The sequence below is a fragment of the Elephantulus edwardii genome, unplaced genomic scaffold (genome assembly GCF_000299155.1).
Source record: "Elephantulus edwardii isolate Elephantulus edwardi_28Jun2011 unplaced genomic scaffold, EleEdw1.0 scaffold00209, whole genome shotgun sequence".
NCBI lineage: Eukaryota > Metazoa > Chordata > Mammalia > Macroscelidea > Macroscelididae > Elephantulus > Elephantulus edwardii.
Window position 1 is genome coordinate 4325690 of NW_006399959.1, and position 21451 is coordinate 4347140.

At 48.6% G+C, this 21451-nt stretch overlaps 1 protein-coding gene across 1 annotated transcript; it reads right to left on the reverse strand.

Moving 5' to 3' along the window:
• Positions 1-359: 359 nt before the first annotated feature.
• On the reverse strand, positions 360-1773 carry FLYWCH2 (FLYWCH family member 2). The gene is made up of 2 exons (XM_006897497.1): positions 1449-1773; positions 360-544 (listed from the first exon to the last, which is right to left on the reverse strand). The coding sequence occupies exons 1-2, from the start codon at positions 1771-1773 to the stop codon at positions 360-362; spliced, it is 510 nt and encodes a 169-aa protein (XP_006897559.1).
• Between the last annotated feature and the right edge of the window lie 19678 nt (positions 1774-21451).

The following is a 21451-nucleotide window of genomic DNA, read 5'->3' on the forward strand; positions in this document are numbered from 1 at the left end:
CCAAGCTCCACATTTCAAAACCAATTTCTTTTCTTATATTGAGGCAAAGTTTTCAAAGAACGAGGACCACATATGTAGAAAAAGGTTCAGGTTGGAAGGACCAGATAGGGAGGATTCCTAAGGATGGTTAAGGAGGTGGGTGAGAGCTGGACCCCGAATTTAAACCTATCCATGATGAGCTCTGGCTAGTGTACATCATTTTAATCTCTTTTCGGGGTGTGTGTGTGGGAAGTGTTTATAAAAACGTTAGTGTTGCTGCTTGATTCAAAACTCAAAATCAAAACAAAACAAGATATCAATTACACAATGCTGAAAGTGAGACTCTGCCGGTGCCGGGCTCTAGACCCTCCCGGAAGGTCTCACTCGGGCCCTGCCCACGCTGACGCAGTCCTGGCGCAATTGTCTAGGTCGCAGGGACGTGCTGAACCCGGGGCAGCTGTGTCGTTGTAAGCTTCGCCAGCGAAGGGCGCAGGCTCCTCCCCTTCCACCCCGGGATGTGGAGGCGCAGACTCTGTTAATCTTCCATCACCTCGCTCTTCTGCATCTGCAAGAGAAGTTGAGTCAGCCTGCCATCAAGGAAACCATCAAAACAGGGTCCTGGAGTCCACCCAGTGCCAGGAAGCTCTGCGAAAGAACCTCCGCTTGATATGGGGTCAATGTTGACTCCAGGGAACACCCACCAATCTAGAGGCAGCCAATAGATTCTGGCTCCCTGGAGCCCGTGCCCCACGCCTTTCCACGCTGTCATCTTTACAGGAGAGGACCGCCTCATCTTCCCAGTGGCTGGTGGGTTCAAACCACCAAACTTCAGGCGAGAAGAATCTGATGGACCCCAGAGGCGCTAGAGCAGGAGTGGCCTGTCAGTACTGTCAGTACCTGAGCACTGTTCCCTGTCCCCATCCACCCGACCCTGGCCCAGAGCTAGGTCAAGGCTAAGCACCACAGGGCAAGGGTAGAGCCAAGGAACTGGGGAGCAGAGCTGCAGTGCCCCAGCTCGCCCCATGTGTTCCTGCACAATCATTCCAAAATGAGAGACCTCAGCGCGTTTGCCTTGTCATTTCCACTGCCATTTGTCAAGTAGACTCAGTGACCCTGGAGGGCAGAGAGCTGTCTCCTAGTTTCCAAGGCTATATTACATCTTTGTGGAAGCCAACTGTCCCACCTTTCTCCCACAAAGCAAGTGGAGAATTCAAACCTCTGATCTTTTTTGCTAGCAGACCCATATTTAATCCACTACACCACCAGGGCTCCCTGTTTGAGTCCGTTAAGTCCATAAATCCGACCTGCAGTAGTCAGAGCCTCCCTAGCCTTCCTCCCAAGAGAGCCACAGCCCTTGTTGCTACCTAGTGCTCCCTATCTCAGTTCTAGGGTGCTCAGAACTGTCCGCAGGGTTCTGTAGAGGAGAAGGCTTTATAATACGTCCTGCTGTTGTCCATGCCCATTCTCACCTGTGTCTGGCCGGCTGCGTTTCATCTCGGGTTCCTGGGGTTCAGGCTCCTGGGGCGCAGCTTCGATGGCCCGCTGGGCCTCTGGGTGGATCTTGAGGAGGGCCTTGGCAAGGGTGGCTGGACCTGGAATTCCCAGGGACATGATACAGTGCACCCCTTTGCGCTTGGCCCCGGTCACTTTGGCACTATCTTTGGAGGCCGTGAGCAGGACGAGCTTGGAGAATTTCTTGGGTATTGGAGGGACTGCGGGGACAACATCCATCCTGGGCTCGCGGGTGGGTTCCTGGCTTTGGCTCTCCTGCTCGCTGGACTCTGGCAGGGACATCCTGGGGCTGGGCTGCCCACAAGCCAGGAGGGCTATGGCTTTCAGCTCCTTTCGTCCTCCTCTCTGGCAGGCACCTCGGGTCCTTGTGCCTCCTTCCTATGCAAGGAGGCAAGATCCAGCCAGTGAGGATGGAGGCTGGACAGTGAGAGTCAGCAGGCTGAGAAGACATGGACCCCAACAGGAGAAACCTGCGGGGATTCTGCTCTGCCTGCACCTCTCCTGGAAGCTCTGGTTCACCCTCTCCCCTTCAGCCTCACTTTCCTCATCTGTGAAGTTTGCAAAATATCAGTCTTTTCCAGAGGGTGCTGGGGTGACTAATGCATTAACCCTGTGAGTTCCTGCTGACCTGGAGCCTAAGTGGTGCAAAGCAGGGGCTGTGCTCTTAGCATTTTTTTATTTTTTTGGAATCTTTATGGGAGACAACCTCAAGGCCTTTGTTCCACAACACCACCCAAAGGATGGGTTTAAACTGCCAACCTTTAGATTTGTAGCTGAAAGCAACCCCATTTGTGTCATCCAGGGATGACTGCAAATTAGAATGCCCTAGTGTCAGAGATTATGAGAGTGGCACGGGATAGGGCAGAGCTCAGATCCATTGTTCATAGGGTCATTGTGAGCTGTACTTGACTCGATGGCATCTAACAACAATAACAACGACAGAGTCAGCTAGGGAACCTAGTGGTAAAAAGTGGGCTGCAATTCCAAAGACACACAGTTCAAATCCACCAGTTGCTCTGTGTGGGAAGACAGGCAATCTCCTCCTGTGTGACTTACTGCCTCTGAAAACCCTATGGACGGGCAGCAGCCTCCTCCTGTGGGACTTACTGCCTCTCAAAGCCCCCTGAAGGCTCAGCCGTCCTTTAGTGCGGTAGTGAGTTATGTGCTGGCAGTTTGAAATTCCTGACCACTCTTCTGGAGAAAGAGGCAGCTTCTTCCCTTTACTGCCTCAGAAACCTGGTGGGACACTGCTCGCCCCAGTTACCCAATGTGTGAGCTGGCAGTGGGTAAAGTCAGTTAAAAATAGAACCACACTGTCTGCTGGGTCTGATCCACAGGCACCCTGTGTGTAGGACAGAGGGTGATTTCAGTGAGGTCTCAATGACTCAGAGGTCCTCAATTTTGTTACCAAGGAAACGAGAGCATAGAGATGGCTCAGTGCAAACCTTGACTGATGACACACCACCATGAAGATCTGGCAGGAGCCCCTTGTAAATGAACTATGAGATGTGACTGAGGCAGAATATCGACCTGTCAAAGACATCCTGTCCTAGTCCTTGGATCTTGACAGTGTTCTACTCCCCTGGCCAAGAGGGGAACACAGCAGACAGAATTCAGGTTGTTTATCAGGGCCCCAGTGGCATTGTGCACTCATTTACCTACTGGGCTATTTCTCAAAAGGTCAGTGGTTCGAATCCACCAGCTCTGCTAGGGCGCAAAGTGGGATAGTGTCTTCCTGTAAAGGTTTACAGCCCTCAGAAACCTGAGTCCAAAGTGAGTTTACGGCAGTGGGCTGGGTTTGGTGTCAGGAGACTGGAGCTTTGGTGGCACAGCAACTAAGCATTTGGGTTTTGAACCCAACCAGCGACTCTGCAGGAGAAAGATAAGGTAGTGTACTTCCATCCAGCACTGGATTACAGAACTGGACACCATCTGGAGCGGTGAGGTTCTCAGTCACGTTAGGTCTTTAGGAGTTGAAAACTTATTTAAGGACATCTAACAACAACAAGAAGACTGTTAATATCTAATATAAATTGTAGGGCCCTAGAGGACAGTGCTTAAGCACGGGGATGTTAATTGAAAGGAACCCATCAACTTCTCAGTTAACAGTTTCTGCTTTTTTGGGGCACTTCTACTTTGTCTTGTTAGGTCAGAATTCACCTTGAAAGCAATGGGTTTATGGGTTTTCATCAGATTATCTTGGGCCAAGTCAAGTTATTAAAGGAGAAAGAGGGGAACAGAAGAGAACCAAAGAATAGTGGAAGCTGGTTCAGAGATGTGGTGTTACCAGCTTTGAAAACTGAAGAGGGGGGCATGAGCCAAGGAGTGTGCGTGGCCTTTTATGCTACTGAGTCCACTCCAACTCACAGTGACCCCTTGTTCTACAGGGTAGAACTGCCTTGTGGGATTTCCTAGGCTTCAAGCCTCATGGGACTCTTTTTTTCCCATGGGACCACTGCTGGTGACCCAGTTATCTTGGATCAACCATTAAGGGTGGAATGAAACACTGCTCTCTCCCATCAGAGTAAGGGAAGTTTCTCTAGGGTTTAGTCTGTAAGATTAGGAAAATAGGAGTAAAGTGAACTGCATAAAAGGGCACCTCAGTTATCACTAAAAAAGAATTTCCAGGAGTAGAGTGGGTCCTTTTGGACACAGGTCCCTGCTTGAGGTAGCTCCTTGACACCAGGGAAGGCCAGGACAGATGGAAGTCTCCAAAGAACTCCTGGTCGACAGAAGCTGAAGGAAACAAGGACCTTCTTCCACAACCAACCAACACAGATAGCCTCCCCTAGAGCTGGCACTTGGAATTTGGCGTTCTAGCCTCCTAAAATGTAAAAAGAACCCCACCCCACAACTGTTTATTAAAGCCATCTACTTGTTGTATCTTGGTTACCACAGCACTAAACAATGGAGACATTTACCTAGTCCGGGCTAGTTTCATCTGTGGACTAGAGATAGGGCAAACTTGTCAAGGACCCTTACTAGTGGATAATGGAATAGTAAGTGGACATTCTTGGGCAATCCATGAATTCTGGCTCCTCTGTCACAATGTCAGGACTAGTAATAGTGCTTTTTTTCCCTACTCCTGAACATTTTGATGAGTCTACAGCAGAATCTAGATCAAAAGGGAGGAAATTCAGAATACTGGTGAGTACTGTAAAGGAAGAACTGACCCATAGTTGACCGTGTGGCGGGTTTTCAGAGACAGTTATTTGCATGGGGAGATCACCCATCCTTATCCTGCAGAGCAGCAGATGGCCTCAAACTGCATGCCTTTGGGATTGTAGGGTAGTTTCTTGCCACTAGGCTATTGGAATCTACACTTTCTGGAGCTACTGACAACAGAACAAGCCCAAAACTATTATTTTGAGATATTTAAGCCACAAACAAACACACAAACATAACCTGAAGGCATCTTAAAACAGAATAATAGTTTGGTTTAAGTAGTAAAAGGTGTGTCTGCCTTGAACATTGAGTTTCTGTTAAGATTTATATAAATGAACTCTCAGCTGTGGGTCAGTTCCAGCTCAAAAGCACACAACAACATTATGAATAAGGATAGAAGAATTGATGTCTTTGAGTTGTGGTGTTGGAGAAGAATACTGAAAATCCCATGTCTTGAAGAAAGTGCTCCTTAAAGGCAAGGACGGTGAAACTCATCTCACATATTTTGGATAAGCTGTAAGGAGAAGCTAGTGCTTCGGAGAAGGCATCATGTCTGGTAAGGTAGACGGTCATTGGAAGTGAAGACGCTCAGAAAGATGAATTGACACAGTGACTGTAACAATGGACTCAAGTATGTCAGAGATAAGGATGGCACAGGACAGGAAAGGGTACAGACCTGCTATTCATACTGTCTCTGTGGGTCGTGGCCCACTTGATGGCACCTAAAACAACAACATATGGGATCAAAGGGAACCTGGTGGCATAGTGTTTAACATGTTGGACTGCGAATCAAAAGGTTAGTGGTTGAAATCTACCAGCCACTTTATGGAGAAAAATGAGGCAGTCTACTACTGTGAAGATCTGTTGCTGTGCACCTGTGAGTTGGAATCGATTCATAGTTGACCCTCTAGTGAGTTTTCAGAGGCAGTAATCTGTATGGGAGAAGATGGCCCATCTTTCTCCCCTGGAGCAGCTAGTGAATTCAAACTGTGTGCCTTTGTGTTGGCAGCTCAATTCCTTAATCATTAAGCCACTAGAGCTCCCTTGTTAAGGCTTACGGTGTCAGAAAGCTGATGGAGGCTCACCATGGAGCAGTGGGTTTGGCTTCTGTTTTTAGTAGACTGTCTGCCTTGAGCATTGCCCTCTTTTTAAGATCTCTGTGGGGTAAAATGTGCCCTGGAAGTATAATGTTGCTGTCGTTTTGTACTGTCAAGCTGGGACTGGCTCCTAGCTGATCCTCTAGTGGGTTTTCAGAGGCGGTAAACTGTATGGGATGAGACTGCCCATCCTTCTCCTGAGGAGCACCCGGTGGATTCAAACCCCATGCCTTTGTGATGACAGCGCAGCTTCTTACCACTAAGCCACCAGAACTTCTCTGGTGGTATAGTGTGTAACATATTGGACACAAAAGGTCAGCAGTTTGAATCCACCAGCTGATCGGTGGAAAAACGTTGGGCAGTCTTCTCACATAAAGATTTATAGCTTCAGGAAACCCACGGAGTATTGTGGGACATAGTAACCAACTGCTCTGGCAGCTTAGTAGGAAGGAGTTGTGCTGCCAACCTAGAGCATGAAGTTCAACTCCACCATCTACTCTGAGGGAGATGGCAAATCTCCTCCCATGTGATTTACTGCCTCTGAAAACCCACTGGAGGGTCAGCACTGAGTCAGTTCCATACATAACATCAGGAACCACCGTGAACAAGAACCACCAGGCCATGCCGCAGATGCTTTGGATATGGGATCAAACAGACAATAACTTAAAAGTTTTAATATATACATTCAGCAGTAACAAGAAAAGATTCCTGCTGTTACTGAAAGTGGCTGCCTGTAGTCTCTACAGCAGGTGGTTTTCTGGAGGCTGTGCTTGATCGTTATGCCTACAAAACACGTATCTTTACAGAGAATCTTGTAAGGGCGCCTTTTTTCCCCTCCTGTTGGTACAGTGGGTTAAGAACTGGGTTGGGTTGCTAAAAGGCAATAGGTGCTCTATGGGAGAAAGATGTGTCAGCTTGCTTGTGTAAAGATTTAGTCTTTGGAATCTGATAGGAGTCAGAATCAGCTTACTGGCAATGGGGTCTGAGTTTAGTGGTTAAAGTGCTCAGCTGGTAACAAGTGGAGTCCACCAGCTGTTCTGGGGCAGAAAGATGGGACAATCTGAATCTGTAAAGGTTTTAAGCTTGGAAACCTTCTGAGGAAGGTGCCCTTTAAACTCAGTTCACTGTTGTTGAATCAGAACCCACTCAAGGCTAATCCTCCATTAGGTTTGTAGAAATTGCAGATCACACGGGAAGACTGCATATCTTCATCCCGTGAAGCAGCTAGTGATTCTGAACCACCTGCTTTAGTGTTGACAGCACAACTCCTTACTTGCTAGACCAGCAATCCTCTCTACTATGTTTTATAGGTCATAATTCTGATATAAGTCAGAATTGACCTGAAGGCACTTGGTTTGGGTTTCCCCTCTTCACTGAGGTTCAGAATAATAGAGTAAGTATTTCACCCAGAGTAATAAGGTGTACTTGATCCAAGCCATAATATTTTTCAGTCACCTCATTATGCATGTAAAAGTTGGACAGTGAGTAAGGAAGACTGGAGAACATCTGCCTTTGAATTGTGTTGACAATGAATACTGAATGTACTGACAAAAGAACAAACAAATCTGTCTGAGAATGGTTCTTAAAAGCAAGGATAGTTAAGACGTAGTCTTACAAACTTTGGGTATGTTATCAGGAGGCACCAGCCCCTGGCGTACATTAGTGCTTGATAAAACAGGTCATGGAAAAGAAGACCATTATGAGATGGTCTACAGGACGGCTACAATAGGTTTAAACCTAATTGTGAAGATGGCCAGGACCAGGCAGTGTTTAGATCTGCTGTAAAGTCGGGGCGCGGTGAGCCTGCGCCAACTATGTGGCATCTAACACCGACCCGCACAACGGAAGGTGCCAATGCTGTTCACACTTAGCCCAAAGGCTCCCTGATCCCCATCATCTTCACCTGAATAGACTTCTGCAGTGACTTCCTTGCACCCCAAGATACCCCCTCCAACTCCCTGCCACATCCCAGATTTTCAAGCACAGAGGCGGCCGTGGATGGGGGGGCACCAAGGTAGGTGGGCACGGTGGGGGAAGCAGGCGAACGTGGGGCTCCCAGATTTGGGACTTTCAGGTCTGGTCGAGGAGAAATCGTTGTTTTGGAGGAAGGCTAAAAAGGTAAATGACGATAAAGAACCAAAAGGGGACCTGAATACATGAATGCAGAACAGGAACCCCTCCACTCCCTCAAGTGCCCTTTGGGACCCGAGGGGGGCGCCCGGGAGGGGGCGTGTCCACACAGCGAGGCCCTGGGCCCTCCCCACCCTACGGGGCCCGTCCTCACCGGGCACCGGCCTGGCGGCGACGGCAGCAGGACCCTGGCTCTCCGGCGACTGAGCCGGGGCGGGTCCCTCAACCCCCGCAAGTGAGACAGCCGCCTCGGGCCGGGCCGTCACCTCAGGCTGGGGTCACGCCGCGAGCATGCGCAACAGGGCTGCGGGCCCGATTCCTTGGGTAAATTCCTCTCTCCGGGTCTTCTCTGAACGGTGCAGATCTCCGGCTTGGCCAACCGGCTCTAGCGGATAGGGCGTGACCATTTAATGATTGGGGGCTGCCTCTAGGGGGCGGAGTGTGGGCGTGAACTCGGGGCCTGGGCGGGACATAACATTCCGAGGGGTTGGGGCGCCCTCTTACCTGAGACCCCCAAGAACCCCCGGGTTTTAGTCTTTCTAACTGTGGCGAAGAGATTGAGATTGTTCACAGCTTTCGTTTGCTCGGCTCCACAGTCAACACTCTTGGCACCAGGAGGCAGGAAATTAAAAGACGTATTGCTGTTGGGGACCGCTCTAAGGTATTGAAGAGCAATGATGTCACTCTGAAGACAGGTGCGCCTGATACAGGCCACGGTCTTTGCAATCAGTTGTTATGCGTCAGAGAGTTGGACAGTGACTAGGGAGGATAGGAGAATTGATGCATTTGAGCTGTGGTGCTGGAGAAGAGTGTTGAATGTACCATGGACGGCTAGGAAAACAAACAGGTTCATCCTGGAGAGGGTCAAACCGGGCTGCTCCTTGGAGGCAAGGATTCTGAGGCTTCGTCTGACATACTTTGGACATGTTGCAAGGAGGGACCAGTCCTTGGAGATGTATACAGACATATACATGCCTGCATACACGTCCATGTACATATAGAGAAGCAGATAAAATAGTAGTATATGCCTTAAGCCAATTATCTTTGAGCTATAAAGTGTGCACAAAATACACAAAAACACCACATGAGATTTCAAGGAAACATGGGAACAGAAGATGAAAAGAGATAAGGACCTTCTCACATAGTCCACAGAGAGCGAAAACCTTTGCCTACAGCCAGTGCCTGCAATGGATTTCTTGTGGGTGGCTTTAATCTACAGCCCTCAGGCCTGGTTTTAATTGTTTTTGGTCAAACATTCTTATAAGTGGCACAGCATTTGTCTGTGCATTGCTGTACAGAGGTAGCTCGTGATTGCTGTGATTCTAAACACTGTGACACTGATGTGTCAAATGTGTTAATGGTTACTTAGGGTGGAGAGTGCTGTAGCTCCCTGATTAAAACAAGCTTGGAAGCAGGAGGGGCAACCACTTCCAAAATAGCTTGACTCTGGAAACTCTATAAACTTGGAGAAACGATGAAAGTCATACAAGTGTTCAGGTCTTTCGTTCATAGGGTCGCTATGAGTCATCTATGATTTGATGGCACTTAACAACAACAACAGAAAACAAACGTAATGTATGGAGCTCTGGTGGCCTAGTGCTAAGAATGTGCACTGCAATCCTGAAAGCTAGAGGTTGGAATCTTCTAGTTGCTCCAAGAAGGATGAATGATCTCCTGCCTCTGAAAACCCTCTGGAGGACCAGCTATGAGTCAGTTCCAACTAGATGGCACACAACAACAACGAACTGAAAGGTGTCAGTCTAGAGACTAAGGTGCACCTGATCAAGGCCATGGTCTTCTCAATTACTTGATAGGCATCAGAAAGCTGGACAATAACAGAAGAAAGATCAATACTTTTGAGTTGTGCTGGCGAAGAGTATTGAACATTCCAAGAACTGCCAAGAGAATAAGCAAGTCTGTCTTGGAGAGGGTGAAATCAAGCTGCTACTTGGAGGCAAGGATTTTGAGACTCTATCTGACATACTTTAGGCATGTTGCCAGGAAGGATCTGTCCTCTAAGAAGGACATCATTCTTGGAAGGGTGGAGGGACAGCACAAGAGAGGAAAACCCTGTAGGAAATGGATTGACCCAGTAACTGGGGTAATGGGATAGGTGCCTCATTGTTTTTGTTGTTATGTACTGTTGAGTCGCCTGCAACTCATAATGACCCTATGTACAATATCCCTAAACCTGCTCTATCCTGTGTCAATTGTATTGTCTCTGACACATCTACCCCATTATCCCAATCACTGAGTCAATCCATCTCGTCGAAGGTCTTCCTCTCCACTCTCCCAAGCATGATGTCCCTCTCCAAGGACTGGTCCCTCCTTGCTACATGTCCAAAGTATGTCAGACGAAGCTTCAGAATCCTTGCCTCCAAGGAGCAACCTGGTTTAACCATTTCCAGGATGAACATTTCATTCTTCTAGCAGTCCATGGTATATTCAACATTTTTCTGCAGCACCACAACTCAAAGGCATCAATTCTCCTTCTATCCTCCCTAGGCATTGTCCAGCTCTCTGATGCATAGCAAATGAGGTTCATCATAGACAATGAAATGGCCCAGGGTTGGGCAGGATTCAAGTACATAGGATCGCTGTGAGTCACAGAGGACTTGAAGGCATGCAACAACAACAAACGAAAAGAAATTTCTATTCCTTAAAGCCATCCACTTGTGTATTTCTGTGATAACAGCACTATAAATCTTAGTCCATAGATACTGTTGATACTTGGAAAAAATTTAAAAACCCCAAATCTCCAGACTTTACATTTTACACTTGTTTGTTGTTGTTGTTGTAATGTGCCATCAAGTCGCTTGCGACTCATAGCGACCCTATGTACAACAGCTCTAAACTCTGCTGTTCTGTGCCAATCGCACTGTCTCTGACACTCCCATCCTGATTACCCCAGTCACTGAATCAATCTACCTCATAGAGGGCCTTCCCCTCCTGCACTGTCCCTCCACCCTACCAAGCATGATGTCCTTCTCCAAGGACCGGTCTCTCCTTACAACATGTCCAAAGTGTGTTAGACAGAGCCTCAGAATCCTTGCCTCCAGGGAGCCACCCGGTTTAACCTTTTCCGGGATGAATCTGTTTTCCTAGTAGTCCGTGGTACTCTCAATACTCTTCTCCAGCACCACAGCTCAAAGGCATCAATTCTCCTATTCTCCTTGGTCATTGTTCAACTCTCTGATGCATAACAAGTGATTGGAAAGACCATGGCCTGTATCAGATGCACCTTAGTCTCCAGAGAGACACCATTGCTCTTCAGTACTTTGGAGAGGTCCCTAACAGCAGACTTTCCCCATGGCAATATGCCTTTTAATTTCCTGGCTACTGGTGCCAAGAGTGTTGACTGTGGAGCCAAGCAAACTAAAGCTGTGAACAATCTCAATCTCTTCACCATCCATCCTGATGCTGCCAATTGACCCAGTGGTGAGAATCTTTGTCTTCTTGACATTGAGCCTCAATCCATATTGGAGGCTGCAGTCCTTGACCCTCTGCAGCAGGTGTTTCAGGTCCTCCTCAGTTTCAGCAAGCAGAGTTGTGTCATCTGCATAACACAGATTGTTGATAAATCGTCCACTAATCTTGACCCCACATTTCTCCTCATAGAGCCCAGTCTCCCGGATAATCTGTTCTGCATACAGGTTGAAAAGGTATGGGGACAGGACGCATCCCTGGCATACGCCCTTCCCAATTTTGAACCCTTGCTCTGTTCTGACGACTGCCTCCTGGTCCAAGTGTAGGTTTTGCATTAGCATGATCAAGTGTTCTTGGATTCCCATTCTTCTCAGAATCAGCCACAGTTTCTTATGATCCACACAGTCAAATGCCTTTGCATAATCAATGACCTCATTTTCGAGCAACAGTAGCATCACTGGATTGGGAAAGGGGCTCAAGATCCCAGGGATCTCCAAGTTCCCCTAAACACACAGAACATGAGGCACCTTGCGTACCAGTCACATCACCACCACCATTCCTACTAAATAGAATTTCGAGGATGACATTTTTCACCTGGGAGCTCTGTAACTGAGCTGTAAATCCTGTGAGGTTTCCTAGAGGAGGTGAGAGTTGGGCAGGGAAGTCTCTGAAGGAGGAGGAAAGGTCTCCTTGGAACTGGCCCTGCAGTGGTGGGTAAAAAGGATTCCAATTTTTGGGGGGGTGGCAGGTATCAAGGTGAGAGCTCCCTTAACTTCTCTTCAGGCCTAGGGCAGCAAGAGGAGGAAACTTCAGATACTAACTCCTTCATCTTCAGGCCTGAGGTTCTTTTCAGACTGAGAAGGTCCAGTAGGGAGAGGTCCTCAGGGTTGAGGCCCCAAAAGAGCAAAGCTGAGGCTAAGAGATGCCCAGGATGAGGTGGGGCTGGGGAGATCAAGGTGAGGGCAGAACATGGAGGATCCTGGAGCTCAGCATTCTAGGAAAATAACTGTCACATATAAGGTGCTTAACAAATGTGTCTTCATAAAATTTGTGTTATTATGACCAAAAGTTTAGTCTTTTAGTAGTCAAGTGGGGTTTTTTTTTGTAACCTAAGCTGGAGTCAAGGATTCTGAAGCTTCGTCTGACATACGTTGGGCATGCTGCAAGGAGGGACTGGTCCTTGGAGAGGGACATCATGTTTGGGAGAGTGGACGGACGGCACAGGAGAGGAAGACCCTCGATGAGATGGATCGATTCCACGCGTGGAGTGGTGGGAATGAATGTGTTTGAGACAGCGAGGTTGGCACAGGATAGAATGGCGTTTAGGGCTCTTGTACATAGGGTCTCTATGAGTCACAAACGACTTGACGGCACATAACAACAACAACAACAACAATCATTCAGTGACTGAAGTAATGGGGGTAGGTGTGTAAGAGACAGTGAGGTTGGCTCAGGATAGAGAAGGGTTCAAAGCTGTTGTACAGAGGGTCACTATGAGTAGTAGGTAACTCGGCAGCACATAACAAACAACAACAAGCAGAAAAATGTATTTTTATTTATAAATAGAGATGACAAGGTCTTTGCAGGAGTTCAATAGAATAAATTTTTTAGGAACAGAACAAAGATGACAGAAGTTGGAAGTTGAATCTTGGTTCCATTTGTGATGGCTGATTGGCAAGTTCTACTTTCATTAGCAATTGGTAAACCCATATCAGAAGTTCTTCTACTGTTGAGAGGAACTTGCTATTCAATATATGGGCAATGTATTGAATGACCCAGAAAGCATCAAAAGAAAATGGAGGGAATATAAAGAATCACTGCACCAAAAAAGCCCCTGTTTGACAATGAAAGATTTCAGGAATTACCATATACGAGCAGAAGCCAATGATAACGAAGGATTGAAAGTGGAAGCTCCGTTGAAGGCATTGGCAAAAAACAAGGCCCCAGGAATTGATATGATATCAATTGACTTGTTTCAATTAACAGATACAGTCCTGGATATGCTTACCAAGTCCATACCAGGAAACTTGGAGGACAGAGGTCAAGGATTGGAAGAGGTATATGTTCCCATTCCCAAGAAGGGTGATCCAACTGAATGTGGAAACTATCAAACAATATCATTAATAAACATGCAAGCAAAATACTGCTGAGGATCATTCAAAAACAGACGGAACAGTACACAGATAGGGAATTGCCAGAAGGCACCAGGGATATAATTGCTGATGTCAGATGAATCCTTGCTGGACGTAGAGAATACTAGAAGAATGTCTATTTGTGCCTTATTGATAATGTAAACCCATTTGACTGTGTGGATCATAATAAGTTGTGGCTAACTTTGAGAAGAATAGGAGTCCCAGAGCACTTAATTGTGCTCATGCAAAACCTGTGCCTGGACTAGGAGATGGTTGTGTGAACAGAGCAGGGAAACAACACTGCATGGTTTAAAACTAAGAAGGGAATGTGTCAGGGTTGTATTCTCTATCCATACCTATTTAATCTGTATGCTAAGCAAATCATTCGAGAAGCTGGACTCTCTGAAGAGGAATGTAGCATCAGGCTTGGAGGGAGACTCATCAATAACCTGTGTTATGAAGATGACACAACTTTGCTTGCTGAAAGTGAGAAGGACTTGCAGTACTTGTTGCGGAAGATCAAGGAATACAACCTTCAATATGTACTGCAACTCATTGTCAAGAAAATAAAGATTCTTACCACCGGGCTGATAGTCAACATCATGATGGATGGAGAAGAAATGGAAACTGTCAACAACTTCATCTTACTTGGATCTTCAATTAACACCTTTGGTACTAGCAGTCAGGAAATAAGGAGATGCACTGTACTGGGAAAGTCTGCAGTTAGGGACTTTTTCAAATTATTGAAGAGTAATGATGTCAGTTTGAGGACTAAGGTGCATCTGATCCGGGCAGTGGTCTTTCTGATCACTTGCCATACATATGAGAGCTGGACAAAGAATAGGAATGATGGAAGAAGAATTGATGCCTTCGAGCTGCGAGGTTAAAGAAGAGCACTGAACATCCCATGGACTGCCAAAAGAACAAACAGATATATCTTGAAAAGGGTGCAGTCAGAGTGTTACTTGGAGACAAGGATGATGAGGTTTTACCTTACATACTTTGGGCATGTTTCTAGGAGGTGCTATTCCTTGGAGAAGGGCATGATGCTGGGAAAGGTGGAGAGTGATCTCCAAGCCTAGACCCAAGAACCTCAGCTTCACAAACCTAGGTTTGTGTGCCACCACGTGTGAGAAGGGGAGGAACATCCTCAACCTGGTTGACTAACATGGTGACTGCCACAAAGGGCTCTTGTGTGTCAGGAAATGTGAGAATGGTACATGATAGGATGGGGTTCAGATCCGCTGTTCATAGGGTCACTATGAGTTGTACTTGACTTGATGCCACCTAACAACAACAGTAACAACATATAAGAAGTTATCGGCTCTTTACATAGGTCTGCTTTTATGCATCTCTTCATTTCTATTGACGTGTTGTTAAAACCTGTGTTCATGATTCCAGAGAATTCAAGATATTTTATTTTATCTTCTAAACACGATTTGAGTTCTGAGTCACATCTTCTTTTCCACACTTGGAGCTGAAATTATCGACATTCTTCTCTTCCAGTTACTCACTTTAATCTCCCAGGAAGCTGTAAAGAAGAGTGCCGAAGCTGGGCTGCAGGCCGTGAGTACACTCCTCAGATGGCTGGGCATGTGGTTGATATCCTGTCCCTTTGCTCTGTCACAGCTGGACGTGGTGCTTCCTGGGGGTTAGTCAGGTTTTAAGGTGGGCACAGGATGTAGTTGATAGTCTGTGGGCCACAGGAGATGTGGCCTTCATTTTAGGATTTTAGAACATCGACTGTGAAAATCCCCATCTACTCTATTGAAAATTACACACTGCGGGACCCAAGAATGAGCGTGTGAGGGTGAGTGTGTACAAACGTCAGAGGGCAGGATGCAGGGAGTTAACCTTGTGCCCCAGGCAGGTGTGCAGACCTTCTGGCATCGCTGTGGGGCAAGAAGGGAGAATAAGACTCTTGGGAATAAATTTTTTTACTTCCTTTTCTTTTCCTTCTGGAAGGAGGTATGGGTGGGGTGGGCCAGAATTAGGGTCCTGAGATGGAAAGGCAGAACCACCAACTCTTCTCCAAGCCTAGACCCAAGAATCTCAACTTCACACCCCTAGGTGCCACCACGTGTGAGAAGCCTGCTCCTCACCTTGCTGGGTCACAAGAAAAACTGCCTGAAGAAGGAACAGGAGGCCAAGAACACAGCAACGATGGTGTTGAATCTTTGGAAAACATATCCCATTTCTAGACGAGAGAAGCAGAGGACAGGGTAACCTGCTGCCTAGGACCAGCCCTCAGGATGGGGACAGGGAGGATAGTTGTGGCTGAGGGTCCAAGAATGACACTGGGGTGGGAGTGCAGATAAAGAGAGGGGCTCTCAGAGCAGGCTTTCAGTCAGACCTGGCTGCAAACCTCTGCAGGGACTGCCTGGTAACCTCCAGGGGTGACTTGTCCCCTCAGTGTTCATAGGACACTGAAGAGTACACCCTCACCCTGGTAGAGTGGGGGAACATAGGTGGTACTAAAGTAGATCCCCCGCTGGGGAGCTTCAGGTGGGGGTAGGAGGACCCAGCTTTCATTTAGCTCTTGCTCACTGCTCTCATCAGGTCTGAGAGCCCACAGATGGATGGCATGGAGGCTAAGGAGGTCCCCTGAGAGCTTGAGGTCTAAGATAAAGTACCTCTCATCTGAGTTTTCCTGAGCACCCACCCAGGGTGTTAGGTCTTGAGGGTTCTTGTCCTCCTTATCCACTGGGGACCCTTCCGCAGGGTGGGAGGCTGGGTGCGGCTAACAAAGAAGGGAAATGCTCATGCTCACCATCCAGTGGATGGTTAAGCACCTATGCCCACATCAGAGTAGAGAGTTCACCCCCTAAGCCCACTTCCCTCCTGCCCATTTTGTTCTGGGATGCCCCAGGGTTTCTTCCCCAGGGCCCCACGACCAAGACAAATATAGATTTCCCTTCTCAAAGCTTGAGTCTGATGATCCTAAGCACCAAATATAGACTAGACAGGAGTTCCTGGAGCTGCCTGTTGACCTCTTATATTCACGTGGAGCCCCATACCCCTTCCATGTTAGAGTCTCTGTGCAGGTCAGGCACAAGTGTACAACCTTCCTCCTGGAGAAAATTCTGGCCGGGGCTGGACCTCCCAGTGCAGTCCATAAACCTCCCTCTCTAGCTCTGCTCACCTCTTGGCCTGTTTACCTGTTGGAGACCACCTCAATGAGAACCTTGACTAATGTTATCTGATTATTAGTAAACTGATATGGAGTGAAACAATCAAGACATGAGTCACTAGTGTCAGCTAGTATTCTCACAAAGATAAAAAACTGAATACAATTCTCTGCTCTTCCTCCAGAGAAACCTGTCTTTGAGCAGAAAGAAACATTCCCTATGATAAGCTTTCAAGCTGCTAAGATATACAGAATGATGCTAGGGGAAAGTGCACTTGATCCTTGAGGCTCTTGAGTCAACTATGGCTTTCTAACTAAATCCTGTCTGCGTATTCATTTATGTTGTGTCGCTCCACTCTGACTCTGTCTGTATGAGGGGGTCTCGCCCATCTGCCCAGCCCCTGTCTTTGTCCTCTGCTTCCACTGGTTCCCCACAGGAAGGAACTGACAGGGGCAGAGGGCAGTGCACCCCGACTGCATTTTCCACATTAGTTGTCCTCTTTCAGATTCAACCCTTGTCACCCTCAACCCCAACCTGCAGCTCCTTATGTGCCCGAGGCTCATGGGACAGTGAGAGTGCCTCCCCCCTCCGATCACCAGCCCCTGCAGCCTCCTCACTGTCCTGGCTTCTGTCACCTGATGCACCACGGGAAAGTCAGCCCTCCTCAGTCACCCTCCTCCAAAGTGCCTTAATCCCAGTTCCCTTCCACTCAGCACCTCTCCTGCTTGCTTCCTTCTCCTGAGTCTCTTCTTCCTAGTCCCTCCTTTTTCGCTCCTCCCGTGGTCTCTCCTCCTTGTTCCCTCCTCCCCCTTGTTCTCTCTTCCTTTTCCCCTCCTTCCCTGAACTCTCCTCCCTGTTCCCTCCTCCCCTGGGCTCTTTGTTCTCTCCTCTTCTGGTCCCTTCCTCCTTGTTCCTTCCTTCCCATTCTTGTCCCTGACCTCCTGCCCTTTCTTCTGGTCTCCTTCATTTCTGCCTGTGTCCTTCTGCCTCGATTCTGACCCATCTTCTCTTTGTTCCTCTGCACTCTGCTCCTCTGCAGGAGACACCCACATGTCTAAGACATGGTCTCCTGCCTGCCTTCTCTGGCTTCTCACGCTCCCCATATCACCATGCCCAGCAGAGTCCTGAGGTAGCCCCACCTCAGCCCACCCTCTTGCTCAAGAAGAAGCCAGATCTTCTTTCCTTGCTGGTCTAGGGAACACTGGCGGGGGGGCAGTCTGGGAAGGGCTGGAAAGAGTGAGCAGCACTGACCCCAGGCTTGCTTATGTCCCTTTCCCCACAGCAACACATTCCAAGGCCAGAAAGTTCCCGAGACCCAACAATCTGCCTCAACCTGCATCCCTCAGCTTTCACTGTGGAGAGTACAGGACACCAGACCCTCATTTGGGAGGAAGGGCTCCCACTGGTCAGGGAGGTGTTAGGCATAAAGGGGAACTTTCTGTTTCGATTTAAATCCTCTTGTTTTGGGTTGCTTGAAATTATATGATCTAGATCCCATTTCACTGAATTGTAACTTGCTATGAAGTGAAAACCGATCTATCAAAGCTGTTTCTACAGGGTTCCAGAGGGGGTGGGAGGGGTGGGGAGAGGCGAGAAGGCATCTCTGGCACTGGCTCAGCCCTGCCCAGGAATTTCATAAAAGGACAGTAAGCTTGTAGTGGCATGTCAAGCCTCAGGGTTCAAACTCTCAATCTTCATATCTGAAAGATCACAGTCAACTCATAAAACCCCCAGAGCAGCCATTATGGGTTTAGGAGTCCAGTATCCAGAGATGTCAATCCTGTGAGGCTTCCTGGAGGAGGTAAGACTAGGACTGTGTGTGAGGATTAATCTGGGTGGGCAGGGCTCAGAAGATCAGGGTGATAGGTTCCACAGCCCCCCTTCCTGCCAAAGGAGGCCTCTGGGACAGCATCTCCTCTAGACCAGAAGAAGGTTTCCAGACTGGGGGACCTCAACTCTGTGACACCCTGGGGGATAAGCCAAGAGAACACAGGCGGCACCACAGAAAGACCCGGAGACACATGCCCTGCGACATGGGCCAATAACTGGAAAGGGCTGGCCCAGAAAGCACAGTGCCTCCAGGAATCATGAAGGGGGCGTGGCTTCTAGATGGGCGGGACTTCGGGGAGGCAGGCATGATCTCCAGGTCCTGGTGAGATCGTCATGGCAAAAGAGTGGGCCGCTTCCCTGAGCCCCCTGAACCTCCTGAGGGTTACACCCCTGCTCACTGCAGAGGAACCAGAAGCATTTATTTAAGATACTGGTGACGCGCTGTCACTTTTCGAGGAGTGCAAGGAGAGTTTGGTGCAGTTCCTGAAGTCATTGCCTTCTTGTCAACCCTTGACGTCCTGGATGGCACAGCCTCTCTCTCTCTCCCAGTGGTTCAAGCCTCCAACCCAGCTCACACTCAGAATCTCGCCAAACCTGTCTGGCATGTCAGGCTTTAGATCACAAGAGAGAAGCTATAAACGATGACAGTATCGGAGAGTTTGGACCGTGCTAAATGAAAGCATTTTACTGTTGAGGCCTTCTACAGTTAGTGGGTAGACTGGAATAAACATTGTGTAACAAACAAGAAAAACCCCACAAAACATTGCCATGGAGGTGGAATCTACTCAGCTGACCCTCGAGCGGGAATTCTGGGCTGTAAATTGAACGGGGAGGTGGTGGCTCATCTTTCTCCTGAGCTGCTGGTGGATTCAAACTGCTGGAGAGGGGCCGCTTGGAATTAGTGGTGCAAGTCCCTATGTGATGCTTACTGAAGGTGACCTTAGGGTAGTGAGGGGGAGAGAAGGGAGGGAAATGTAGGGGTGAGTCTTCCTGGTGAGCCACCTTGGAGGTGTCAGGAAGTTGATCACGCTGTCCTGCCAACCACGGACAGCAGAAAGTGGGAACTTCAGAGATCCCAACTCATCTCCAAGCCTGAGGTTGATTGTAAACTGAGGAGACCCAGTAGACAAATGTCCTTAGAGGCGCAGGATGGAGGCCCCAGAAGAGCAATATGGGTCAAGAGATGGCTCAGGTTCAGGCAGCACTGGGAAGGAGCAGGTTAGGGCTGAGCAGGGGAGGGAGGACCCCCAGAGGTGCTGGGGATCAGAGAAACAAGTTTTAGCCAGTACAGTGCAGTGAATTACCAGTATAGCCCCTCTAGCCCTCATCTTGGTGAGACTAGACAAATACTGGGAGGGCTTACTATACTAATAATTTTCCTGTACCTTACTAGGGATTAAACAAAAATCCATCTGACATTACCAGTGGATATCCTTTGGTCCAGGACCACCTCTGAATCTCGCTGAAATTTCAGGCAGTTACCTGTTAATATACTGATCCAGCTGTCTTTGAATAAACTAGAAATGCTTGCATTCCATCATTTGTTCATTTCATAGGCTATGCCACTCCCTCATGGACATGTCAAGGAAATGTTCTCAAGCACATTTAAAGTGAATACCATTTTACTATAGTTCTTCAAATGCTTGACATTCATTTTGACCTCTAAAATTAATTTTCTTTTTCACATTAGTCTTTCTTGATTGCTTCTTCTTGTAAAGAACAAAACAGAACAAAACCCAGAGATGCAGCCTCATCTGCACATAGCGGCTCAGAGTGCCTCCGCACCACCAGCTCCAGGGCTCCCAGGCGCCAGCGCGAGCGGCAGCGGCAGCGCCAGGCCGAGCCCCCTCCTAGGCTGCGCTCGGGGCCCCCGCCTGCTGGCGTCCACGAAAGACCGCGGCCCAGGGCCCAGTCGACAATTCACATTTTGTTGTTGATGAAAGGTGCCGTGGAACTATGATTCATTCACGTGAAGGCTGACAACAGCAAGAGTGGAAGTTGAGCTCACTCTTTGGCCTTCCTTGCTGCTCTGCTTCTGATTGGCTGGGTGTGGCGGGGCTGACCGCTGAGGGGTGGAGTGTAAGGGTGACAGATCCAATGGAGGCCGGGGGACCGGGAGAGAGGGGCGGGCCGACAGGGAGGTCAGGGCAAGGCTACAGGAACTGAGTCTTTGAGAGCAAAGGACAATGAGGCATTGCTCAAGTGAGGTCAGTGGGCACGTGTGAGGCCGAATGACGGCGTGGAGAGCTGGGGCCTGCAGCTCTGGGGGCGGGGCCTGAAGCATCCAGTCCGGTGGGTGGGGAGTTTTCATGAGGAGGCGGGACCTCAGGCAAGAGCAGAGCTGGTACTGGTCAGATGAGCTCAGGGTCCTTTCTGGTCAAGCTCAGGTTGGCAGTGAGGGAGGGATCAATCTGGTGTGGAGAAACCACCCACCTAGCCGGTACTTGGAAGAGACTCTCAGACGGACACACTTGACTGGAAACATCAGGGACTCAAGGCGATTGAGTTCTAATCCCAGAGCGTGTGAGGGGGCAGGTGCGTGTTCTGGTCAGCTCAGCTTCCAGACACCACAGGCCAGCCCCCAGCAGGGGTGGTTCACCTTGTTGGTCCTCATTGAGCACTTGGCATGAGCACTGATCAAGTGGATGTATATGGCATTAGCGGTATGGATGCGAATTCCAGGCAGATGGGTGTGTATGCCTCACAGCCCAGAAGGCAGGGCCTGCCTCTCCCTGGCTCCCCCTATCACCCACCAGCAATTCTGTGGTAGGAGAGATGGTCTGCATCACAGGGAAACCAAGGGTGGTTGTTACCCAGACAGGATGGCTGCTCCTGTGGGAATCCAAGTCCAGTCTGGCCATCTCTTGCCACGGAGGGAGGCTTTTCAGTTTATTGGATTTCCCCCCCCCCTCAGCTAAGGCAGGTGGAACCTCAGACAGCATGTGGGAAAACGTGGAAAAATGCCTCAGGGAAGCATGTATCCAACCTCTCCAGCCCACAGTGGTGGGAAGGCGCTACACTGCATTCAGGTGCCTGGCTGTCCAGCAGGGGG

What these genes read in the sequence shown, in the direction of transcription:
- FLYWCH2 (XM_006897497.1), bottom strand. Translation starts at nt 1,773, where the DNA reads ATGTCCCTGCCAGAGTCCAGCGAGCAGGAGAGCCAAAGCCAGGAACCC. An exon ending in ACGCAGCCGGCCAGACACAG is followed by an intron (nt 545 to 1,448) that starts GTGAGAATGGGC and finishes CTTCTCTTGCAG; the next exon opens with ATGCAGAAGAGCGAGGTGAT.